Below are 20,347 nucleotides of genomic sequence, written 5' to 3'. Positions count from 1 at the left end.
ATGATTGATGTGATCTGAATTTATATATACATTTCCTTCAAACATTATGTTAAATAAATATGTACCTAGAAGCACCGCCTCCAAAAAAAAAATTGTGGAGTTGAGTGGGATGGGGAGTGGTTGGTTTGTTGATTGGTCTAAAAATTCTGCATCCCAGTGATTGAATGTCTACTGAACATATTGTTTGCTGTTTTCTATAAACACGCACAAAGTGTAAAATCTGCAGTGATGTAATCATTTTAATCCAGTATGTATTTCTTCTTAATAACAGTAATCTGTCACATGAAATTGTGTCAGTGGTGGTGACATTTTTTCAATAAGAGGACAACATGTTATGGTGTGTCTGTGTGCGATTGTTTAAATAATGATAGTGCTTTTCTAAAGGAACAGACTTAAAGTTCTCTTTTCCTTCATTTTTAAAGCCCTTAGTAATGTACACATATTTTTGACCTAATGACTCTAAAAGCTCTAAGTACTAGTGCTTGTAAGATTGCCCATCAGGAAGTTTAATCTTGGAACTGACATAGATATTTTCTCTTTCCTAAAATATTCGTTAAGGATATGGAACATCAATTCTGTTAGATCAATATCTTCACTTTTACTCAAATCCTGGCTCATTCAAGTGTAAAATGAGGTGTCCTTACTTCAAAAGCTGATAATGCTTTAAGAAACTCATGGAAAGAACCAATACCACACTTATCCATGAAAGATGTCTGACCATTAATTTAACCTTCTACAACCTAAATTTCTTCAACAAAGGATCAGAGGAAATTTGTATTTTCTTCTCATTATCTTGTACTTTTAAGGAAATTATCTGAGTAGACTCATTGGCACAAATGAAAAGCAAAGACTACCGGATCCCTTTAATATTGAATATACTTTGCATAAAGTACAAACTAACATAAATGTTGCAGGAATGAATTTGCTTGCAAGTGTGGCTATATACACATTTCCCCCCTAATTCTCTTGCATTTTTGAAGGGGAAAAAACCAACTATTTTCTATTTTTCTATTAATAAGTATGCTCTTAGAGTAAAGGGATGTTATCTTCAATTGAATTTTTATACAAATTAGTTTGTCATACATATATAAACATTTAAGTATGCATATGTATATAGACATAAATATATGAATCACACAATTACTAAAGCCTAAATTTCAAAGTAAATATAGAAATCATATATTAGCTTGCACAAGGCCTGAATTTACCATTTCAGAACCAAAACAGAAGTATGTTTAATCAGATTAATACCAGTGTAATAAACAAATTATAGCAATAAATAAGGTACCAAACAAAGAGGATTCTCATAGGTACCTTGGAGCCACAAGGTAGCCAAATCTTGATTCTGGATATAGCCTTTCTTGCCTCCTACCCCAGCTTTAGGAACTCTTGTACACATCATCTCTTATGTCCTCATTTTGCAAATTTGACTGCAGACATGGGGAAGGGAGGGAGAAAGGCAGTAAGGCTGTGGAGGGCCAGTGGAGACAGGGACCTCTCCCACACATGGGGCTCTGGGACCAAGAAGCAGGAGCAGGAAGAGGAATAGGAGACTGGGACCAGCCACACCGGGGAGTGGCCAGAAGCAGAGGAAGAAATGGGCAGGGGAGAGATGAAAGGGAACTAGACACTGACAAGAGAGTAGGCCTCACACTGGGGCTGGGGACAGACACAAGGTACCAACAGGGACTGATGGAGGGTTCATGGTGTAACAACAATGCTATATATATATAATCATTCACATAGTTCAGGGGAAAAAGTCAGCACACTGAACTTCAGAGAAAATACAAACAGAAATGACAAGCAGAAATTATATAAACAGAGTAAATAATCACAAATCAACGGACAGGCTTCTAGCCATCTGACCAAGACATTACATACATGGTTACCAAAGAGAGAAGCACCAACATCTGGGTTTTTCAAAGCTGGGGGGTTCCTTAACAGCTACCCAGAGTCTCGTCTGGTCAGATCACAAGACACTCTTTCAGTGAATGAGCCCCAAGCAAAATGCTAAGTATTATACACTTCTTCAGGGTCAGAGGGCATCACAACCATGGGACTCAAACCCATGTGACCTAGGCCTTCCTGTGACTTAAGCAGGTCATCAAAGACTCTTGATTGAAACAAAGGCAAGACTCAAAGGCACTTGATTGCCTTAGTGCTGAGAAGCACTCCAAAACAAAAGACAATAAAAAGTCCAACTTTACTTGCTATTACATGTGGGTGGAGTGGGGCAAAGGTCTTCTCTTTTAGTAGGGGAGATCTCAAGCCAAAGTCTTTAGGAAGACTTTGATCTAGTCTCATGTTTGTTTTTGTTTTTTGTTTTGTTTTGTTTTTGTAGGAGTGGGATGCAGGCAGGAAGGGCAGGAGCAGAGAGAGAGAGCACAGTACTGCATAGTAAAGTTAATATAGGTGGTTTTTTGAGATGTGGATTTAAAGTTAAATTTGTTTAATGCAAATTTATATAAAGTAAGAACTGTGTGTATTATATTCTTACAAATACTCTATACTTCTCAGTTGCTCAATCTTTTCAGTTCTCATAACTTACTCCTCTACTATAGCACAGGAATGGTTACACTCCGACCCTTGCCATTACCCACAAACATTCTACTTTCATGCTCAAGAATACCAAACATCCTTTTCTTGATTATAATCTTTTATAATTTCTTATGCCTTATCCCTTTATTTCTCCTTATGCTTTAATGCTATACTCCCCATGAATTCCAAATCCTCCACATCTTGGTATTTTGGCCTCACCTTTGGATAATTAGGCTCTCTTCCCAAACCAGACCCCTTCATGAGCGAGTTCAACTCTTCAGTATCCTCTATCCTCAAATCCCTTGTTTGCGGCTATGTTATTCATGCCATGATAACCCTAACTCTGGATTACTCCTACCATTTACATTCCTTTACATCCATAGCATGTATGTGCTACTAGGGGAATCATGAAATTTTGCTTTCTAGGTCCACTATAGACTTGTATTAACTAATCTCAAATGGACCCTCACTGCAGCAAAAAATCCTTCATCTCCTTCATAATCACTTCCCCATGCACCACTCTGTTCCCTAACCCTCAGAGCTGAGTACCTCACCTCACATTTCAGCCAAAGAACCGAGGCCATTCACTGAAAGCTTCTTTTTCTCCCCTTCTCATCATCTCTACCATTATTCTTCACTATCTCCTTCACTCTAGTCTTTGCCACCAGGTGGCTATACTTCTTGACAAGGTGAATCCCTCCACATATTCCATTGGTTCCATCTGCTATTGTCTTTTCAGTAGATTGCCCTCCACTGGCATCTCCTTTTTCCTTCTAATGTTCAATTGTACCCTATCTACTGGATTTTTCCCTGCTGCCTACAAACATACCCATATCTCCCACATCCTTAAAAAAAAAAACCTCATTAGATCCTACTAACCCCATTAGCTGTTGTCATCTATGTCATTTCATTACTTCATTTCTAAATTATATTTATACAAGGTATCTCCATTTCATCTCCTTATTTCTAAACTTTCTGCAGTCTGACTTCTGAGCAAATGATTTCAATTAAAACTGTTTTTTCTATCATTACCAAGGATCTCCTAATTGCCAATTCTAATGAACATTTTCGAATCTTTATTTTTCTAAACTTCTCTTCAGCATTTGATATAACTTACTACTGTCTCTTCCTAGATATTCTTTCTACCCTGGGTTTTCATGACTTGTCTCTTTGTTCTCCTTACGTTTTTGAGTGTTCCTCAGTCTCCTTTGATGAATCTTCTTCACTAATTATGAGTGTTCCCCAAGGCTCTGACCAGGACTTTCTTCTCTTTTCCCTCTATTTATTCTCTTTTGGTGATCTCATCGGCTTCAATGGATACAATGATCGGTGTTTGTTTTTTTGTATCTCTCTCTCTCTCTCTCTCTCTCTCTTTTTGTGTCTCTGTATCTATCTCTCTCTCTCTCTCTATGTCTGGGTCTGTCTCTCTCTCTCTCTCTCTCTCTCTCTCTCTCTCTCTCTCTCTCTGTCTCTGTGTCTCTCTCTCCCTCCCTCCCTATAGATAGATAGTAAGTATACTATTTTGTGATAGTCTGCATATTGAACTCTTTCCCTTTAAACTCTTCCTATTCCATTCCATCTGCCATGTAGCTGCCAAAGTGGGGAACCGGAGTATGTCCAATCATTTCACTACCTACACTATAAAGCTCCTTATTACATTTAGGATAAAATATAAACTCATTTTTAGGCAACTTTTCTGTGCATTTTAAAATAATGTTATATTTGAAAAGAATAATTCTGATATGGTTGGTGGTATTATCAAATATCAACTAGAGCTTTAGGTGAATTTTCAAACCTGTTTCCCCACAAGCAAGTGCCTTCTTGCAAGAGTCAATTGATGAGAGAAAGCTAGTTTACAGATATGTTAAACTTGCAACACAAAAGAAATTACCATTTTTATAGATCATGAGAAACTATTTTTATCCAACTGGAGAAAAAGTGAAGGTTTCATATTCAAGAAGAAGTTACAGCAGCAGACACTCAATTAAGCTGAAATATGAGGTAAGGTTAAAAGGACATGAATATTTAGCTGTAGTTCGCCTTTGCAGAACATCTACTGAATTTCTAAACTGACCCTTTATTCTAGTGCTTAGTGAACCAAATTAGTGGTAATGTTGCATATCAAAAAGTTCTTTCCATTGTGTCTTCTGGAAGCTATTTGAAAAGTTCTTTACATTTGAGCTCATAGTATCTATGAAGTTATAATAAAAATAATTTTATAGGTTCCCTTTACTGTATGGCAACTCAATGCAAAATATTTCTTCTGCTAGTATTTCAATTCTTCAAAAGCTCCATGATATCTTTGATGTGGATACTATTTTTGCCTCAAAGATCTTAACCTCTCCATGCCTGGGAATAAGGTACAGTTACTTATTCATAGAATTATACAGTCTCAGAATCTCAGAGTGGGAAGATCCATATCTGAACAAAAAGCCCCTTTGCCTAGCAACTGGTCATCCTGTTTTTGTCTGAAGTTCTAGACCTGAGGGAAAATTTACTACATGCTGAAGCAGGCCATTCCACGTGCAATAGATCAAATTATGAGGAAGCATCTCTTTATATTAGTTCTAAATTTGCCTCTGCAAAATCTGCTAATTATTCTACTGCCGCCTTCAGGCAACAAGCAGAAAAAATCTTAATCTCTCTTCAGCTGCTCCTAGTTCTCCTGCTTCAGCTCCCTAGTTCTCCTAGGGCCAAGCAAAACTAATCTGATTTGTCTTCAAAGGGACATCTCTTCTGATACTTGGCTACACCTATCATGGTCCCACTACTTCTCTTTCCCATGCTAAACATTCTCGTATTTATCAACTTTCCTATGGCATATTCTTCAGGCTTTTGAGTTACATCAATGCCCTTCCTAAAATGTGCCACCCAGAATTAAACCTAACATTTCAGATGTGTTCTGTCCAAGTTGAAGCACAAAGGGACTATAACCTTCCTAATCCTAGACACCTGCCTAATTAAAGCCTAAGATTTAATTAGCTTTCTCAGCTGATAGATTTCATTAAAACATTTGTTAAAATTCTATGTAAACTGTTTCTACAGTATTCTCCTGATCTTTCTGTCCAGTCACCCCATCAAACAAAGGTGATAGGGTTGTTCTGGGATGATTTGTTCTTTATGAAATCATGCCATTTTGCTTCTTTTTTCTTGGTTTTCACTAAACATCTCTTTAAAAATATTTTAGGATTTTTCAAGGCATTTATCTCAAGTTCATTGACCTATACTTTGCAAAACCTATTCTTTTTCATTTTTAAGAGTTTTCTACCATCCTCCACTATCCCAAATATCAATGACAGTGGCTCTACCATTACATCTTCCAATTCTTTCAATACCCAAGGATATGGTACATTTGGACTCAGTGAATTCATCAAAGGAAGTGAGATATTTTCTTATTCCCCTAGTTATATTGAGGATCAACTCTCAAATAGTCTTTTTTGTCTATTTTTTAAATTAAAAAAAATCATCCCTCCTTACAAAAAAAAAAAAAAAAACAAAAACCTGAAGCAGTTCTGCCTTTTTCTCTTATATTACTTATCATTATATATACCAAAGTAGGGATCTTATCCCTTTTCTTATCCTCTTCTTTTCCTGCATAAAGCATGAAAACAAAAACAACACCACTTTTTTCTAGCCTTAGGTAATTCTGAGTTCTACAATGCTTAGGACTCTTACTTAACTGTGTGCTACTTTTATATTCATTTTCTGTTACCCATATCTTCTTCTAAACATGCATTCTTAAAAATCTAGGTTGGTAGGTGACTGCCCAGTTTACAAATCTCCCTGTAGACTTTTCTCTCTTCAGCTTCAAATCCCAGTGATTAGTCCCTCTTTGTTGGAATGAGGATAGAGTGCCCCAGCACCGTCATTGATTCCTCTGCTTTTGGAAGGATGAAATAATCACTAGGACAAATCAAGAGTTCCAACAGCTATTTGGATAATTGAAGTTCCTCATCACTGCTTAATGATGCCTTTGTGACATGCATATGACTTCTTGACAGGCTTCATAAATACTTCATCTCTTTCCACCTTCTGCCTTCTTTGTGATAACAAAAAGACACTTTAAACAAAATGGCTGCCCTCAAACAGGGAAATGGTTCAACAGCCAGGGCAGCTTGGTGGCACAGTGGATAGAATGTTGGGCCTGGAGTTGGGAAGACTCATCTCTCTGAGTTTAAATCTGGCCTTCAGACATTAGCAAAATGGCCCTGGCCAAGTAACTTTTGGTTTCCTCATCTGTAAAATGGGCTGGAGAAGGAAATGGCAAACCACTCCAGTATCTTTGCCAAGAAAACCCCAAATGTGGTCCCAAAGTCAGACATGACTGAAAATGATCAAAGAACAACATAATATTTTGCCATGAGTAATGATGAATATGAGAACTATATATGTATGTATGTACATACATAAAGAGAATATATATGAGGTTTTATATATACATATATTATATATAATATGATCTATATTATACACACACACACACACACACACACGTATGTCTCCAGCCAATTGTTTGGAATAGGATATGCCCATCCAGAACCATATTCTATTCAGAGGTCTTATTCCAGCAAGTCTCAGTGATTCCCATAACATAAAATTTACCTCCTTCCATTAGGAAAAGGTCTGATATTGCTTGACAGAGAACATGAATTTCATTGCTGTCAAAAATAAGTTACATTTATTATGAAGTAAACTTTTAGGAAAATATGTACTTTTTTTCTTAATTAAAGAAACAAATTCTCCTAATCAAGTAGAAATTAAGATTCTTCCTTTGGTTTTTACATAACATTGTGTTTTACTTTACCTATGATTTTATGAAGTTTCTACTTTTTGATATTGACAAAGGAATATCATGCAGCATACTTATGATATTTGTAAAAATTATTGTCAGACTATGCTTGGATTTTTTCTGTTAAATTGTTCTTTTTTAATGTAAAATGAAATGACTGAAATTATATAAGATTGGCATTTAAAGGTTTATGACCAGGTGCTAACTTTTATTGGTTATTTTAAAAACAATTTGCTAACTTTACTAAAGGACAAGTACTATATTCTAAATGTTGTATTATTGCATTTTAAGAAAGATTTCTGTCTAATGTTTGTAAGAAGGTGGTTTAACTATCAGCCCATTGTTGGATGCTCATTATAGGTTCCAGATTACTGCAACAATGAAAGTGTTCTTATTCAAATGTGCATTAATGCATTCAGTTCGTAATAATAGCATTCATAGGCATCTATAAATAGAAGAAGAAACAATTGTATGGTATGCTTGATATTCATCCTAAACACTTTTTGGCATTTCACTTTTAAATTCAGCAGTAATGTAACCAGTGAATTCATAAGTTATTCAGGTACTTTTCTTAGCTTTGCATGAACAAGAAGTTTTGTTCTTACTACTGCAGAGACTATTTTAGCAACTGAGAAAAAGGAGTTTATTATAAAGTGTGTAATTTCAAGCCTATATTTGGAAAAATTCTGCAGATAGGGACAATATACAGTTAAATAATATATAATTTACACTAGCTTGATTTTGCTAATACACTTTTTAATTTTTTTCTCCCTAGATACACCATCAGTTAAAATTATACCATCTACTCCGTTTCCACAAGAAGGACAGCCATTAGTTTTGACTTGTGAATCCAAAGGAAAACCCTTGTAAGTGACCTAATGAATAATTTATTATATAAACTGTTTTAATTAAAGCACTTAACTATGGAAACCTAATTTTTTTTTATAAATCTTTTCATAGTGTAAAACATGATCTCTAAAACATAAAACCTTTTGAATCAAGACCTGATTAGGCATTTGTCTATGAAATTTTCGTCATTTGCTTTATCGTCTAGTGAAGTTTCTAGGAAGAAATCCCAGAATGAAATGTTGCTTATTTGTTTATCTTTTTTCCATTCAGTAAGATATTTTAATCTGAATGGACATTGGACTTAACTGGTCACTGTTTGCATCATGAATTTGATGATAGGTGTGTGTTCTTGGAGGTGATACCTTCACTGAAAACTTTTCAAATTGCAAAGCAGTCCAGGCAGGTGCCAATTTTTAAGGTACTTTCTGAATTCCTTTTCTTTTAAAGGGAAACATTAGTAATGTGGTGATTGTGGGACAAGTGATCATTAACCACCAGGACCTCGTATCAGCTAAGGCAAGATTCATGACCTCCAGGACAACCATGAACATGCCTGAATGGTTCAGAATAATAAAGTTAAGAAATTCACTAGGTGGAAAGCAGAGGAAGTATAGCATTTATTTAGGCATGAGAGAATGCAATTCCAGGATCAGTAATTCCATATAGTAGCAGTAATATTCCAAAGCCATCTCAATTTAGCCACAAGGAAATTGTAACACAATATTATAGGAAGGAGCCAAGTCATCTTGTAACCTTCCCTCCTGCTAGGGCCTTCCTGTAAACAATCACTCACCAATCCTAACTCTGCTCAGCACTCTCTTCTGTAGCTCTATAGACTCCAAGTTCCTGCTTCTTCTTCTTAGGCTGAATTCCGATTGCTGTAGCTCTCGCTGCCTCAATGTCCTCTTGATGTCTACTTCCGAATCCTGCCACTCTCAGTTCTGCTGCTCTGCTGCTCTCAGTTCTGGGCTCTCTTTTTATGCAGTCCTAGCCATCATCTGATTGACTGGAACTCAGCACACTGGCTCTGGTTTTAGCAACTCTGGTTAGGGCCCTGAGGGCTTCAACCAACATTAGCTTAACTAGCAAAAGGGTGTGAGCCTGGGGCCTCACACCTAGTTAGTGAAAGGGTGTGGGCCTACCTCTAATCCAGCCTCCCTTTATTAGCCCCACCTAAGGCCTATTCAATGGGCTGGAAAGATCCTTCACTTACTGATTGGCCTTACCGACCTGAATGAAGATCTGGGAGGCATCAACTGAACAAAGAAACAAATGACATAGTAAAGACCCAGAGAGTTCTGGTGGTTGTTGTTTTTTTGTTCTTATAGATTTCATCTCCTATTCATAGACAGAAATGGTATGAATCATAGGTATGCTTTCTTTCAAATCCTAAATCTCAAGATAGGTCTGATTGTAATAGGAAAACAACTAGACCCACCACATTGCTAGTGAAATTTGCCATGCCTAGAAAAAAATAATGATAATGACTAAAATAACTTACTTTACACTGTTTCTTTTTTCTAAATGAAACAAAAACAACCAGAAATGATTCTAATCAAGCATCTGTTCTAATGACTTGCAGTGAGACAGTGAACTTACAAACATTGCCACTTACCCAGAATCTCTTGATATGTAAAATGAAATGGTGAGACTAAATCAACTTTTGAATTCCTTCCAGTGCAAAACTTCTTCTTTTTATGGTCACTTATGTAAGTGTTCCTAAATATCTATCTTAAACTTATTCCCTGATAATGCTTATTTTTCGTGTAAATCTTCAAATATCAAGGAGTCAGACTAATAGTGGAAAAGAATGGATGGTAATCTTCAAGAACTAGCTATCATTTGAAACGATTAGAAAAAAAATTATAATTGATTCAGATTTTAATTTAAATTTTAGTATAATTGAATTGCCTTCCGAATTTATCTCTTTATGGGCTAACTTCTGTAATTTTGAGATTAAACCATTATCTTTCTTAGACTGTGCATTTGCTTCTAATGCAATGTAGGTTTCCCAAGTGATGAATTTTGCCTGACAAGATTTTTCAGGTTGTTGACTTGAAATTTTATGTTCCTCAGTTTTATTCTCTCACTCAACAACTCTATAATACCTCTATAAAATTAAGTCTGTACTCCTTGCCAGCCATTATTTATCACAGATGTCAATGTTAACAGTTAATATTGATAGTTCTTCAAAAATTATCCCATTAAACATGTTATTAAAGCAAATTAGTTTTTCTTATACTTTAAATATGGGCCATTGTTGTCTCTTGTCTTAACATATACATCTTGTATGAAACCTGAATATTTCCTGCCCTTTGAAAATCTAAAAAAAAATATTTCTCAACTACAAGTACAATGTTTGCATAAAGCAAATATATTTAATCATTATGTCCTAAATCCCATTTTCTTTGGCTCTTTGGATAATACTTAAGAAGAAAGGGAAGGGAAGATAATGTTATTGATTCAATTGGAATCTTTAAATTTATTTGTCCAATTGTGAGTAAATCTTTAGTACTACAAGTCTTTTAATGTGAAAAAGATGAAAATGGAGATGAACAAAATGGCAATAGGAATTTCTGTTTCGATTTGTGAGGCTAAAAGGATAAATGAAGCTGTGTCAAAATGTCATTGTACTGCAAGAGGCTTAAATATCCTTCCTCAGCTCTTACATGTTGATAGCTCCCTCCTCTTTCTAGTCACGCAAGCTCAAAAAACGGGTGTCACCTTCAATTACTTCCGCTGCCTTGCTCCCCTCCATCTAATTAGTTGCCAGTTTCTGGCAGTTCTCTAGCTATACTAACTCTTCCATCCATTTTGTTATTGCCATTCCTATTACAACCACCTTTGTTGGGTCCCTGTTGCCTCGACTATTATAATAGTGTCCTGATTCTAGTATTCCTTTCTCAAGTACATCCTTCATGTAGCTGCTAAAATTATTCTTCCCAATGCACAGGTTTGATCAAAGTCCTTTGCTCAAAAATCTTCAGTAGCTTCTTATTGCCTATTGGATAAAATACAAACTCTTGAGCCTGGCATTTAAGGCATTCCTCAGTCTGGTTCCAACCTTTCTTTTTGACCTTCCTTTGTACTGCTGTTATTGGGCACATGCATTTCTAAGAAATTGGATTGTTAGCACTTACTTTATTCTACCATCTCTTATGCAGTACTCCTATGTCTGGAATACACTGCTTCTTTTTGCCATTTTTCTATTGGCCATAACACCCTTTGAGAGAAGGGACTATGTTGTTCTTATTACATGTTTATAGTAGACACACACACACACACACATACACACACACATTGCTCCAGTGTCCACCACATTTACTTGCAATTTGAGGGTAAGGAGGAAGTGTGTGTGTGTGTGTGATCACTAGACCTGTGATTTTATCTGTATAGGGAATTACTGGTGTAGAATATCTAAAATACAGCAATATTTAACAGCCAGATCTTGAACCTAAGTCCCTTCTTTCCCCAAGCCTGGCGCTCAAACTACTGCAGTATACTGTCTTTGTCCTTGCACAGAGTAGGCATTTAATGTGAGTGTTGAATTATTATTGAATTACCAATTCTATCCCCATTGCCCATCTCTCTTGGATTTTCTCTTCATTATTTTCCTTCCTTCTCTTTATTCCCTCTGAGAAGTTAAAAAAAAATTGAACACCATTTTGATGGTGACTACTCTTCAAAGTTAATCCAACCCGAATAGATCTTTTCCCCAAATGCAGTATCTTTAAGGGCAAGAACGGTGTCTTCTATTTCTTTTGGAACAGTGTAATTCCAATATTATAATATGAAAAATTTCATGAACTCACTGAATTCTTCCTAATTGATTATGCAATATAGAAGAAAAAGTAGTGGTCTAGGGGTGAGAACATATGACTGCTGGTCCAGCCTCCGAGAAGTGGGAACTCTGGCAGTGGAAATGAGGGTCAGTTGTGGTAGAAGGACCTAATAAAGGACTTATTCCTTGACTCCTGGAGAGGAGGAGATTTGGATTTTTCTCTCCTCCCGTTACCACTCCACACTCCACTGGCCATGAAATTTTTCATGGAGTTATTTAGCCATGAGAGGATAGGACTCCCAGAAAGGAGTTGGTCTAGTAAGTCAAAGCACAGGACTAGAGGAACTCTTTGAATTGAGGTTCAGTAGCCCTGGCCATCAAAATCAAAATTTGAGGTAGTGGCATAGTTATAAGAGGGGCAGTTGATCAGAAGAGCCCTGATTAGTGGATTTTCCCCCAGCCTAGGTGAAGAAATTGCAAAAAGTAAGAGAAGAAATCCATTAATCAAGGCTTTCCTAATCAGATACATCCCATCCTCATTTCTACAAAAACGAATCTGAAATATATAGACAAAAGGAATGCCCCACAAACTGAATTGAAATTAGCTGTACAAATAAGGCAAATATTATTATAGATAAATACCCTAGATCTGCTGTTACTGCATTTGGACCTGCTTCCTCTTTTTTTGATTTTGGCACCTAGGGGAACAGGCTGAGGCAGCACAGTGTGGCTCCATTTGTATGCATACAGATGTTTCCCAGTTACCTTTATCCTCCTTTCTCCTGCTTTAGTCTGATCAATTTCTAGTCTTCAGGTAAGCAACAGAGATGGCCATTTATTTTCACCTTTCAGCAGACTGTAGCCCCATCTCTAATCTGTGGAAAATTTCTTCTTAACTATAAAATTCCAAAATCGGATTTTGTCCCTACCCTGATTTTAAATGGAATAGCCATACTGATAGCTTTGAAATAAATTACACGGTGATGTGTTTAGATGAGCTACTATTGAGTTTCTAACCTGCCCTCCTAGATGCTAATGTTGTTTTGCTTGTTTTGAATGTGAGGACCCTAGTGACTGTTTATGAACAATCATGCCTTATTTGGCTGCTTTGGATTGAAGCCTTTTTGCCATTTTCCTGTGGAACAGCTGCATAACTTGGTACAGGACCAAGTTGTTCCACTTGACACTGCTGCTGAGGCATGCTATTCTTCCATTAAAGGAGAGATTACTTTACATGTCTACGTATTGTTTTAATTTTAGTTTAAAGTGAGGATCAGGCTAATGCCAGCCACTTTTCTTTTAAGTCCACTGCATTTCTGTTCTCCTTTATCCCCCTCCCTTTTTTCTCTCTCTCTCTCCCAGAATAACTTTTAGGCTGTTGCCATTCGTTAATTTAAAAAAAAATCTACCTGTATAATACATTTAAAAATCACGAACTTCTCTCCCCACAATCCCCCACCTTAAACAAACTTTGACATTTGCATAACCACTTGTGCAGAGAATTGTATTAAAGAATCAGGTTAAATATTTTGTAAATAGTAAGATTGTGAAGAAATTTACTTCAGAAAGCCCTAGAGAACTCAGTGTTAAGTAAATACTACAATATTTCAAGTTTCTTGGTGTATTTTGGTGTGGGTAGTCTCTTTGCTGACTTGGAGCAGCACCCCACTATGATTATTAGATGGCCTTTGAGATTTTCTGTGGCCAAAAATTTCCTCACCCTGCAGCCAGCCCGGTGATGAGGCTTCCTGAACTTAACAAGGCTGGCCCTTGGACAATGCACATACAGTCTGTCATTGGGCTTGTACCAGAAGCCTGATAGTGCCTGGCAGAGCTTGTGGTCTGCTTGCAAAGCCTTCGAGAATATGAGAGTCACTACTGTTCCATGATGAGGCATCAGAAAATGATTTTAGTGGAAGTGTAAATAAATATTACATCTTAAATCTATTTTGCATTAAAAATAAAATAAGAAAGAATAATTGCTTGTGCTAGCATCATTTTAGAACGTGAGTCTAACTCTAATGTTAGCAATAGACCTGTGAACCAAAGGATAAAAATATACTCTTTAGGGGACTTTCACTCTCTCAGCTATGCATGTATGTATGTACGTATACATGCATACATACACACATATATCTCCCAGGTTTCCCAGGTACATATACATATTTATATACATACACACAGATACATTTGCATATCTATATTTCTATATATCTGTAATATATATATATAAATATTACTATCCCTAAATATATTGAAATCAACTCTCTACTTGCAAGCACAAAGTTCATAATATCACAGAGGAGATTGTTTTTATGAAAGCAAGGAGGCTAAATACAAATCATGCGATGAGCAACCATTAATCCCAAAGAAGTATGTAAAATTTCCAGTCACGCTGCTGAAGGCTTTACTGGCCAAGTCCCCTTCCCCACAAATCCTGCCTTGGTTCCTGCTGTTCGAAAGAGGAAGTACGGATGACGGTAGTGATGATATTTTTCTCTTTCCAACTTCCTGACAGTCTTTATAACTTAACTCACATAAGTTTTTTTTTTTTTTTCTCTTCCCCGGGTCACTCCTCTTTCACTGCTCCCACCCTTCTTTTTCTGCCTTGTTTTGTTTCTCCACTTATTATCTTCATCCACCATCATGCATATCCTTTGACAAGTAAACTTTATTTTCCCTCTTTGATCAGAAGAGAAAGGGAAGGAGAAAAGGGCAAATATTTTAGTTTTTGATACGTAAAGCATCACATTTATATTTTACTCACTATTTTAGTTTCCCACAATTTTTCTTGTTTAGAATTGTCATAAAACTAACTTGCATAATTGCACAACATATACTTTTGCCATTTTGCACAAGAAAGGAAGCTCTTAATTTTTAGGAAGAACTATCACATACCACATAGCCACTAGGAGATTATTTTAGAACAAATGTATTCATCCACTGTGGAAGATGACCATGAATGAGAAGGGCTTTCAATAACATACTAGTATGATACATTTAAGTAAAAATACATATTTTCTATTGCTTTATTATTTTGGAAGTAAACACATTTCAAATTCTATTCATTTTGAAGGCATTTCTTTGTATTTGTTCAATCCAGTTTAATTTAACAAACATTTGTTAAGAATTATTGTGTTAGCCTGTGATAGATACTAAAGATGAATAAGAGAAAGCAGATAATGAATTGGATTTAGGATCAGGAAGAGCTGAGTTCAAATCCTGTTTCAGATACTTGCTAGCTATGTGACCTTGGGAAAGTCACTTAACCTCTTTAGCCTCAGTTTCCTTATTTGTAAAATGGGGATAATAAAATCACCTATATCACACGGTTGTTGTGAGTGCCAAATGACAGATGATAGATAGATAGATAGATAGATAGATAGATAGATAGACAGATAGACAGATATAGGGGTGTGTGTGTGTGTGTGTGTGTGTGTGTGTGTGTGTGTAGAGAAGGTGCTTTGCAAACCTTCAAGTGCTTTTGCTATAATACAAAAACATATAAAATATGCAATAATAATAGCTAGCATTAATATAGAACTTTTAGTTTACAAACTGTTTCACAGGCATTATCTCATTTGATGAATGCATGCGAGGTGCAGAGATCTATGAGAACACTGAGGGAATTAAACCCACTTGCATGCACAAATACTTCTGTTTTGTCTCTCAGTTTGCTCACACTGCCCCCCTTTGGAAGCCTTATCTTCCAATGAGAAAATCACCAGGGGTTCAGAGCTGTGCCAGTCAGATACCTTACATCTAGCACAGCTTATCATCACAGCTCTCAAAATACTTATAATACTCCATGGGGACTGGCACTAGGACTCAGGGTCACACAATCTCTTTAGTCAGCAGGTAGGCCTGGCTCTTCATCACCCCAGAAACCACTCTTTCTTTGCAAACAAAACAGGACTTAATCAGTCTGAACAACAGGATCTGCTCCAGGGCTTCACACATGGAATCTGAAAATATACCTTTAAATTACCTAAGAACGTACATATGAACTTCTCCTTCCCTCAACCATACCCTCAGTCTTTAACTCATACTCGTAATCCCTCAGTCCAACAATAATCCTCTCTCTCTGCTACTAGATTGAGAGGCAGCAAGCTTAAGAGACAAGAATTGCTGAGTTCAGTTCCTGGATCTGAGACAAGCTGTCTTTCTGTCACTGTTTAAACTCTGAGGGTTCTAAGGAACTAGCTAAGAAAACAAGGGACAGAGAAGGTGGGTGATGAGCTATGTAGGTAGAAAGGATTCCTTCATCTGGGATTTCCTTTTAACAGAGAAAGCAGAGAAGTGGAGCTAATATATAGCTGAGTAAAAGGCAGGGACTCACCTAAGCTCTCCTCCAAACACCTTTAAAAATGAATTTAAACAAATTATAAAGCATCAGAACCCCCCCAAAAGAGAGAGGGAAACAAATTTCCAGCCCAATACAACTTGGAAGATTGTCAGGAAAGGTCTGTTGCTCCAGGGTGAGAGAAGAGTCCAGTCCAGTAGTCCAGCACAGGCCACTCCAGCACAGCCCCGGCCCCAACAAACCAGGAACAGGTCTTGGGAGCCACTGAATCAGCAGCAACAGCAATAATTTGCAGGGCTCTCAGCCCAATATGGTAAGGGAGTTGAATAACTGGTCAGAAGAAGATTACAGAGGTCTTTTTGATAGCACTGAGGCAGAACTCTGTTGCTTTGTCTATACTTGGATCCAGGTAGCAGTCCTGGGTAGCAGTCCCAAGGTGAGGAAGAGCACTAGCTTGTGGCCACAGTGGTGGGGGTATTTTTCTCACAGTTCCAGGGCAGAAAAGAGTGTTTGTGTTCACTCACAGAACAGAGCACAGGCCAGGAGAGGAGCAAACACCTCTCCTTAGATCACACCACCTTGGAAGAACTGAAAACTTACAGGTTCCTTTAAGTATCTCTGAAAACAGTCGCACAAAACCCCTGAAGCTTGGGACAGTGTACCCTTCACGCTGGAAACAGAGCCCTACTTCAACAGAGAGTTAAAAGTCAACTAATAGGCTTGGAAATTGAGCAAATAACAGGGAAAAAAACCAAATTTTGACTATTTAAAATTAATGTGGGAACAAGGAAGATCAAAAAACACATTCAGAAGAAGACAACAAAATCATAGCTCCTATATCCAAAGCCTCCAGGAAAAATATGAATCTGTCTCAGGCCATGGAAGATCTCAAAAAAGGATTTTGAAAATCAAGAGAGCAGATGAAAAATTGGGAAGATAAAGGAGAATGATGCTAGAAAATCATGAAAAATGAGTCACTATCTTGGTAAAGGAGACACGCAAAAAATATTGAAGAAAATAACATCTTAAAAACAGACTAGGCCAAATGGTTTTACCATCTGGTGAAAAAAAAAGTCAATAAGGAGAAGAATGCCTTAAAAATCAGAATTGGTCAAATAGAAAAGGAGGTCTAAAAATTTACTGAAGAAATAATTCCTTGAAAATTAGAATGGAGCAGGAAGCTAATGACTTTATGAGAAATCAAGGAACAATAAAATAAAACCCAAAAGAATGTGGACTATGCCATTTTGTAACAACAATGTTGCTAGTAGCTGCTGTGGAGGTGAAAGACCAACAATAAGAGCACACAGGAAAGCTACTAGCACAGGTTATTTGATCTGCTTTTCTAAGGAAAGCAACTTAAAGGAGTTTACAATCTCAATTTACATATCATTCACTTACTTCAGGGAAAAAAGTCACCACCCTGAATTTCAGAGCAAATACAAACAGAAATTACAAACAGAGAAAATATAAACAGAGCAAATAATACAAATCAACAGACAGGCTTCTAGCTGTCTGACCAAAGCTGTAAGTACATAGTTACCAGAGAGAGAAGCACCAATATCTGGGTTTTCAGAATGGGGCGGGGGGGGGGGGGGGGGGGGGGGGGGGGGGGAGGGGAGGGGCTCCTTAACAGCTACCCAGAGTCTCCACACCAACACTCTTCCAATGAGTGAGCCCCAAACAAAATGCTAACTTCAGAGTATACATATACTTCTTGAGGGTGGAGCACTTTGCACCTCTCAAGAGCTTCACACTTCTTGAGGGTTTCATACCTCTGGTGACCTAATTAGCAAAAGGGTATATGCCTTTCTACAAACAAAGGCAAGATTCAGTCAAAGGCATTCATTTCCTTAGTGCTGAGAAGCACTCCTAAACAAAAGACATAAAGTCCCACTTTGCTTGTCCTTACAGTGGAGAGGAAGGAAGGGAGAGAATTTGAAACTCAGTTTTAAAAATGCATCTTAAAAATTGTTTTTACCTGTAACTGGGGAAAAATAATATACTAAATGAAAGCTAGAACAAACAACAAAAACAACAAAAAACAGTGAAAGTAAAGACCTATTTTCTATTCTGCTACCACACAGCTAAAGACTTCCACTTCCACACAGACACCAAAACCAAATCCTAATTTCCTGTTTTGTGCAACTCAGACTCTACTCTGTCCTTCATAGACACACAGAGACAGATTTCTTATTTTTCAGTCAATAAACATTTATTAAGCACCTACCACGTGCCAGGCACTGTGCTAAGTGCTGCAGATACAAAAAGAAGCAAAAAGACCTTAATGGATATAAAGTTTATAGCAAATTTGAGCAGGTTTCTTGAGAGCTGTTACCATGAGATTAACCACATCATAGGGTAACATCTATTTTGTAGTTAGGGTGCAGAGTAGGAAATGATTCCTCACTATTTAGTCTTTACAACCACTGGAAAAGTTAAAATCAGAAAACAACATATATGAATACCTAGTCCATGGATGACAAACTATAGGTACATTTTGCTGGTAAATCAAAATGTCTTGGAACTGGTAAATTCAATGGCCTAGAGCAAGCTGATTAAGGACCACTGGCTTAGCCCAGACCTGATTTCAGCCTTCAGTTTTCTGAAGATCACCAGAAAGGAGTTCTGACATTTTAAAAAAATTTTAAGTGTTTCCATGCTTTCTACTTATAATTCATCAAAATTCTCTCAAAGTCACCAAGCTCATTGCTGGTTTTCTTGTAGTGGCTTGGGAACAGAATCCATCTTGTGCCATTTTCAACCACTTGAATTCAATCCACAGTCTGTTTTTTAAAAAGTTTAGTTGGCTAATCTATATGACGATAATTCCTGATATTATAAAACCCAGTTTATCCTGGAAAGAATTGCTCGGCTTCCCTCTACTCAAATTTAAAACATACCATTAAATCAAATTTAGTGAGAAGGCATAAAACATTTAAAATTTAAATTAACATAAATTGTTAATGAACTTTTTAAAATAATAAGAAATTACAACTCATCAATGGAAAGACAGAATTTCAGCACATCTAGAATGTGCCAGTGGCAGTCTCCCTACCTATTACAAAGAGCTTTCATTCATCTGCATATGTAAACTTTTGCATATAGGATGTTGAATGGCAGTTGACTTGGCTTTTTATGGCTACAGAACTGGGTGTTAGTTAAGATATTTTGTGTTATCTTCCTGTGTGTCTCTTGCCTTTAGCACAACATATTAATGGGTTCAGGGACAGATTTCTAACATGCCCACTGCACAGATTACAAACATTAGGAGAATATCCTGAACTCCCCTTTCAGCCTAGTGGGTAATTCACAACTGTGGGCAGCTGTGAGCTCTTTGCAGAGCTCACAGCTGTTGCCTCATCAAACTCAAGAGGAAGAAACATTGAGTGAGTCAGCAAAGGTTTCCCAGAGGGAATGCCATTTCTGCTGTTCCTTGAAAGATGGAAAGGATTTTAGAGTATGAAGATTCAGGGGGAGGGTGTTCCAAATGTAGGGAACAGAGAGAACAAAGGGAAAACGATAGGGAAATATCCCATAGAGTTAAGGGACTGCCCACTGGACTGGATTTCATTGGTGGAGGGAACAACTAGGTAAGGGAACTCCCTTTGCTTTGTCGATGGAAGTTGGGAATCTTCTCCACAACTTTATATTCTTATGGGATTCCCTACAACACAAGGGATTAAGTGATTTATATGTCAGAAGTGAGGCAGCTAGGTGGCATTGTGGATAGAGCATAGGGCCTAAAGTCAGAAAGACCTAGGTTCAAATCCAGCCTCAGACACTTAATTGCTGTGTGAACTAGGGCAAGTCAGTTACCTCATTTGCCTCAGTTTCCTTATCTGTAAAATGAGTTAGAGATGGAAATGGCACATCACTCTAGTATCTTTGCCAAAAAACCCCAAAAGGGTGCACAAAGAGTTGGACATGATTGAAAAGGACTAAACAATAATGCAATCACAGTGCTCAAAAGCACTTCTTTCTGGCTTTGAATCCAGCTCTCATTCCACTACAGTTTTTTTTTTTTTTTTACTGTCAGTTGTGAAGTGAAAATAAACCTAAATGAAATGGCAAGATCGACATTTAC

The 20,347-nt window shown here is 37.1% G+C and overlaps 1 protein-coding gene across 1 annotated transcript in view; it reads left to right on the top strand.

The window, feature by feature from the left end:
* CADM2 (cell adhesion molecule 2) overlaps positions 1–20,347 on the top strand; it is a 293,611-nt gene that overhangs the window by 138,450 nt on the left and 134,814 nt on the right. Inside the window, exon 6 of the mRNA XM_036755809.1 lies at positions 8,103–8,193. Within this exon, the coding sequence (XP_036611704.1) occupies positions 8,103–8,193 (91 nt within the window). The remainder of the gene's footprint in view (positions 1–8,102; positions 8,194–20,347) is intronic.

Source organism: Trichosurus vulpecula, chromosome 4 (genome assembly GCF_011100635.1).
Source record: "Trichosurus vulpecula isolate mTriVul1 chromosome 4, mTriVul1.pri, whole genome shotgun sequence".
Classification (NCBI taxonomy): domain Eukaryota; kingdom Metazoa; phylum Chordata; class Mammalia; order Diprotodontia; family Phalangeridae; genus Trichosurus; species Trichosurus vulpecula.
This window is presented reverse-complemented; position numbering and strand designations above follow the sequence as displayed.